At 42.7% G+C, this 6,427-nt stretch overlaps 1 protein-coding gene across 1 annotated transcript; it reads right to left on the bottom strand.

The window, feature by feature from the left end:
• Window positions 1–1,743: 1,743 nt before the first annotated feature.
• On the bottom strand, window positions 1,744–6,053 carry LOC119289850 (probable galacturonosyltransferase 4). The gene is made up of 9 exons (XM_037569055.1): window positions 5,881–6,053; window positions 5,746–5,780; window positions 5,621–5,662; window positions 5,465–5,558; window positions 5,170–5,357; window positions 3,929–4,203; window positions 3,463–3,820; window positions 2,807–3,382; window positions 1,744–2,351 (listed from the first exon to the last, which is right to left on the bottom strand). Exons 1-9 carry the CDS (start codon window positions 5,984–5,986, stop codon window positions 2,076–2,078), a joined length of 1,950 nt encoding a protein of 649 aa, XP_037424952.1. The 5' UTR covers window positions 5,987–6,053; the 3' UTR covers window positions 1,744–2,075.
• Between the last annotated feature and the right edge of the window lie 374 nt (window positions 6,054–6,427).

Below are 6,427 nucleotides of genomic sequence, written 5' to 3'. Positions count from 1 at the left end.
CGTGGCTGGTGAGAGCGAGGCAGCCCGACAAGAGGCCACGAGTGCTAACAAGTGGACCTAGTCTCAACAATTGCACGCCATTGCGACCCTAGCCGGACGACCCTCTCCAACCACCCAGCGCGTGGCTGGCATGAGCAGCACAGACCGGCAGGGGTGACCACGCGCACCTGTCTAGCCCAAGCAAAATAGGTTGGCTTGCGCGACCAAAGTAACCGCTCACAGCCGGGCCTGGACTACCCCTCGCATGAATGACCCCGGCGACTTGGACCATGGGCTCGCATATTGGATGGCGCCGAGAGCCCCCGAGAGGCATCTTTTCAACCAACAAGGTGTTCTCATTATTGCCGGCATCTTAATGCTCATGATCAGGAAAACAAAATCTCTGCAATATTAATAGGGGCGGAGCCAGGGGGACGAGCACTGCCTGCTGTCACCCCTTTTTTTAAGAATATAAAGAAAGATGTATGTGGTGGGACCCACAAATTGCTTACTTCAGCTTTTATTTCTCCTCTCGGACCATCTCACATGGGCTCATAGCCTACCCTTATTTTTTTACTCATCACAACGTGACAATTGCAACATGGCAGAAGAGGCATAGGTCTTCTTTTCTATGAGGTACGATGCGATGGTTTCAGAACCCAGTAGATTCAGCTGCGGACTATTGTTCACTGTGAATCCCTCTAATCTCAGCCGTTAGATTTATGAGACCAGTGGCTAGGATTGATGCTCCCAAACTCATACACTATATAGTAGTATAGATTTTCAACATTTTTAAGGCGGTGGATGTGACACTATTTCATGTCCATGGTGAAAACCCTTGTTCCGACCTTTATTGGTTATGCTCAACAATGATGATTTTTGTCTCATTACCATGTTGAAGGCATTGCCCCATTGCTGACGTATTGACCTTCAGTAGTTGGTCTCCACAACTGGGATGAAAATACTTTTCCTAGCCTTCTTCAGTCAGACATGGTGACGATGGCGCGAGGTCGTGTACCCCTTGCAAAAGGCATTGCTACAAAAGAAATCGACTTAGTCATAATTGTTTATTCATCTCTTTGTAATTATTCAGCCGTGTTTGTCTTTGTATTGTACTTTGATGAATAGTACTCCCTCCATAAAGAAATATAAGAGCATTTAGATCACTAATGCAATGATCTAAACGCTATTATATTTCTTTGCGGAGGGGGTAAATTAATAATACTAGGCGTGTGTGCATCACATGATGCAGGGTTTAACCTCCTTTTCAAATAGAAAAATGTACTCCCTTCAATCCATATTAATTAACGCACACTTAGTACAACTTTATGATTGGATGGAGTATAAGAATTGTACTTCCTCCGTTTCTAAATATATATGTCTTTTTAGATATTTCAATATAAACTATATATGGATGTATATAAACATATTTTAGAGTATAGATTCACTCGTTTTGCTCCGTATGTAGTCCATATCGAAATCTGTAAGAAGACTTATATTTAGGAAGTGAGGGAGTACTAAGAGTACTAAGTATGCATGATATCAACAGCAAACAAGAAAATAGTAGATTGTTTTCAGCATGTTATGAGCGATTGAACGTATTGAAATAAGAAAAAAAATCTCAAGATTTTATATGAGATGTGGCAATTGCTCTATATCACTGCAAATTGGACATAAGATGAGATGAACCATTTAAATTGGTAGGTGAGGTTAGTTTCCAGCTAACAAGAAGCCAAGTACTTAGAAAAAAAACACATGTGACAATGCTGTCAACTAGGCACCAATTTTAATAGATAGAAGTGAGGCTTGAACCCTGCCTAACTAATAAGACCCAGGGTCATTTGGTCTTTCTAGTGTATTTCTAACTTCCCTGTTACAGATACTCGACGGCAGCAATCTAACATTTCGTACACAACGATGGTATGCCAAAAAGCATTTACACTGCAGAATTATTCTTTTTCCCTACTGGCATGTAATCTCAACCGCTACAACCTTCTCCACAAACCATACCCAACATGGGATGCCGGCAAATAAATCAAACACTGAACAAACTAGGCTAGAGATGTCAGAATGGCTTGGGAGGTACTGGTCTTGCTTCACGGATTGATGTTGCATTCCCGCAGAAAAGGCTGATCGTAGTCAAGATACTCTGACCAGTAGCTTCGGAACTTGGGCAGGCCAATCTCAAGCCAGGGCTTCATGTTGCCATTGTAATGTATGACCGCGGCACGCTCCAGGCCACTACTGCTTACATGTGGGTTGTAACCTAGACCGAGAATATGCCATGATCGATCGAGGGGGAATGTCTTGTTCCAGAATGTAACCAGACCTAGAGGGAGAGTGCCAAGTTTCCATAGCAATCCGTCTTCATTCTGCAATCAAAAGTCGACAAATATTTATCAAATGGAATGCAAAAGAAAACAACAAATGACAGGTCTTCCGAAATAAAACAAAGGATGTAGTTAAAAGCTTCCAAGTCATTGACAATTCAGAAGGATTATATAGTTCTCTGATTCTCTCATCTTTTGCACAGTAGTCATGTCCCCACAAATTTTGAAACTCTGTACAATACGAGTGTTGAGAGATTTCTCTAAATCTTGCTACCCATGTAAGCTGAATATTAGATGTGTTAATTACATGGACAATCTGCGACATAACATGGAGAACCTTATAGAGGGATACGAATAAACTCAGCATTGCACATGATCTTTAGTTCAAAACTTTATCAGCCTACTTAGGCATAGAAGCCATATTGTCCCTAAGCTAGTTCTAGACATCTCGTGTAATTTATCATGTATGAAAGTAATCACAAGTATGTGAAACTTACAAGCTTCTGCCAAAAGTGGTAGATTTCAGTTATGTTCTGCCGCCTCCATTCAGCCAGATCAAACATATTCATTCCAAAAGCCCAGACACATGCATTGGGATCAAAATTCTTTGCAACAACAGGACTTGAGAAATTCAAGTAACGATCGAAGCGATGGAAGCTCTCTCCACAAGTCTCTACAGCACCATTAACCTTCCCCTTCATATCGATTGACCAGAGGCCAGTTATGTCCTTTCTTACTACTACATCATCATCAAGAAAAACCACCTTGTCGAGCTTTGGATAAATCTCAGGCAAGTAGAATCGCAGATGATTAAGCATTGAAAGATACTTTGGGTTTCTGTACTTCAAATATGAATCTGAATTTGCACTTTGTGCCCTAAAGTAATAATCGATCATAGATTGAGATCCCAGTTGTTTCAGCAACAGGCTCGAGCTGTCATTTAGCCATGTGAATTCGTCAATATTTTGTACTTCAATTGTTGCTTTTCCAGGAGGATTAGAGAGGAACCACATTCTCATTGGAGCATAATTTAGTCTGTCAGTTACTATGTGGAAAACCTGACGAGAAGGATGCTGCAGACAAAAAATTCCACTCGGTACGTTGCATGTTATCTATCAGCATAACTCAAGTAGGAAGTATCAAGAATACATACCTTGGCATTTAACACTGTCGAATTAACAACAACTGCTGTTGCCAATATATTATCTGAGAACAAGGCATAGTGGTACAGTTTGGGATCATCAAGTTTCTCCTGGTTTGGGAATTGCTGCTGACTAGGATCCAATGAAAAGTATTCATTAGCTAGCCTCAAGGGGAGGCAGTGAAGACCTTTGGGAAGGGTTTTGGCTGCAAGTTGAGTTAGAAAAACAGTTTGCTTTTTTTGTGCATACAGCTGCTCCTCTGCCGAATGAAGCATAGCCCGGAGCTTTTTGACAACAACAGAGCAATCATCCTGTGTCTGTTCGCCCTTGACCAATGTCTGCTCAAGTGCTTTCACCTTCTCATTGGCACTGAATAAGTCAACATAAATTAAAGATTACTGAATAACTGCATGGGGCTGCAAAATGCCCACAATATGCTAACACTTTAAAATTCATGAACATTTGGGAGACCCATACTTCTTTGGTAGATCAGAGTCCTTGGATGCTTCACCAAGCACCTTTTGAACTTCCCGTATCCTCTGTCGCAATTCCCTGAGGTATTGAGGATTTGCTCGAATGGCTCCAAGACCAAGGTAGACCTTTGCCTTGATTAAATGATCCTTGATATCCCGGACTCTAGTATCCGACGAAGCCATATTTTTACTCCTGCCATCTGTGTTTTCTTTTTGAGGGTTCTTCCCTGCACCTTGATATCCCTGAGGTATCTGTGTTATAGCCTCCAATGATCTTCCCTGCAAATACAAGCCCACACAATTTATATGAAGTTATGTGGCAAGAAATCATGATTGCAACCTATCGCATTGAGATGTAACAAAAAACAATTATGTGAATTTTCTTCATAACAAAATGGAAATGCCCAAATTCCGCAGAGAGTACAGCCAGGATGATTCCAGCATATGGATGAACATTTCTAAGTTAAGTAATGTACGAAAAGTAGAACACACTGACCAAACTAATGCACTAGTCGCCAGTGCAGCAAAGTGTTCCAAGTGTCTGTGAACACATGAGTTTATTGGTTCATTTCCTAGGAAAGTATGCCTTGCCTACAATGTGGTAATCCTTATAAAAACTGAAGGGATGCTTTGGTGGTATCATCAAACGAGTGACCCGAACACACACCAGGCCCTCGTGTAAGACCGTCCGGTGCAGGGACTGTTGCCCACGGAAAAAGCCGCTTGGACCACCCGAGCCAAATCTCCAGATCGTCTGGGGCCCAACCCATGTGACCCAGGACGCCACCTGGATGACACCCCGGACTGTGCGGCGCTAGGAGCAACTCTCTGAAGACCGAAGCCGCGCAAGCTCAAGCCCTCGACGGGCTCAATGGATCCAGCATCACACTGAGGTAGTTGGCCACGGAAGACAAACGGTGGGCCCAACGTGTTCTGGAATGACCCTTGTATTGTATCCATTTGTTAAATTTGACTCTTTGAAGTTGTTGTATATGTATGTTCTTGTGGATCTGTATTGCAATTGTGCTGTGATACTTGCTTTCCACTGACATGGTGTGCACGTTGGCACGTCTACACTGGGTGAAGGTGGCGTCTTAGGATCGATATTATGCGGATGCTAGTGGATGTACTAGATCAGCATAGTAGCGGTCCCGGGGCGCTACAAAGAGATTAAAAATCCACAGGTGACAACTCAACTAAATTTGCCAGTATGCACCTAAAGCCTGAGAAGTAACATGTATCAACCTCAGAAGAAGACTGCTGCTGGGATCCTGTGTGCTTCTCCTGCTTATCCATTGAGCCCGTCGCCAAACCACCATCTTCTGCCGTCCGCCTTGTCACTTGGTCGATCAGGTCTCCACCCTTCAATACAGCACCATCACCAGAAGTGGTCTCAGAAAGCACCCTGTTAGCTCTCTTCCCCGGTAGCAATTCTACAAACAGTTCATGTGCAAACCATCTAAGGACAAAATATCACAAGACCTATATCTTAAGAGTACAGTGTAACATTTACCAAAACCAAGATAAAAATCGAGCACACCTTGGTCCGCGGATTCAATCGAATCGTTGGCTAAATGGGGCGGTTCCTCCACTAATACGGCACCGACAGATTCCTTCAGAGAACTCAGAGTTTCCTGCGTCGAAATCCATAATTACTCGTTGGCCAAGACACAAGAAACATAACAGAAAATTTTACCAGAGGAAACGCATTTAGCTTCCTATCCTTGACGCTATGGCCCTGCCAAAACATAAAGAAACCATTAAAGCCATGAACATCTCCGGCCCCTGTACCAAAACCCAAAATCCTACAAAAACACTAACCTGACTCGCAATCTCGGCAGGAAAATCCTTCCTTTCTGCAAGAAATCCGACGTAAATACCGTAAGAACCGCAGTGCCAAGAAAATGCCTCAGATCTCGATTGAATTAGACCGAGGACGGGAGGGGGGGTGCTTACCGTTGGGGTTAATCGCGACGGTGAGGCGGCGCTCGGAGAGCAGTAGCGGGGAGAGCACCGTGGGGATCAGGAGGAGGAGCAACACGGACCGCCCCGTCCTCGCCATCGCGCCAGAGTTCTTGGTTTTCCCCTCTTCCGCTCGTCAAACTTCGCTGCAGAGTGCAGAGTGCCGACCATTAGTTCGGGTTTCTAGAAGGAAGTGTTTTTAGATAGGCCTTCGCTTTTTGGATGGGCTTGCCTGCTCCGTTTTTTTTCTCTTTCAAATTCATGAACTTTTTCAAATCCATAAAAATTTAAAATGCACAATTTTTATAAATCATATCTTTTGAATCTCTGAAAAAATGTCAAATCCCGTGAACTTTTCTTTAAACTGTTGAACTTTTTGGAGTTAGCGAACTTTTATCAAATCTACAGACCTTTTTTTGAACCCATGATTTTTTAAATACAGAAATTTTTTCAAATTCTTAAACATTTTTTATTCCTGATTATTATTATTTTCAAAATTTTGCATTTTCATCAACAAGTCAACAGTCGATCGATTAACTGC

The sequence above is a fragment of the Triticum dicoccoides genome, chromosome 1A, assembly GCF_002162155.2.
Source record: "Triticum dicoccoides isolate Atlit2015 ecotype Zavitan chromosome 1A, WEW_v2.0, whole genome shotgun sequence".
Taxonomy (NCBI): Eukaryota; Viridiplantae; Streptophyta; class Magnoliopsida; order Poales; family Poaceae; genus Triticum; species Triticum dicoccoides.
This window is presented reverse-complemented; position numbering and strand designations above follow the sequence as displayed.

What these genes read in the sequence shown, in the direction of transcription:
- LOC119289850 (XM_037569055.1), bottom strand. Translation starts at nt 5,986, where the DNA reads ATGGCGAGGACGGGGCGGTCCGTGTTGCTCCTCCTCCTGATCCCCACG. An exon ending in GACTCTGATCTACCAAAGAA is followed by an intron (nt 3,821 to 3,928) that starts GTATGGGTCTCC and finishes TGACTTATTCAG; the next exon opens with TGCCAATGAGAAGGTGAAAG. An exon ending in ACCACTTTTGGCAGAAGCTT is followed by an intron (nt 2,352 to 2,806) that starts GTAAGTTTCACA and finishes TTTTGATTGCAG; the next exon opens with AATGAAGACGGATTGCTATG.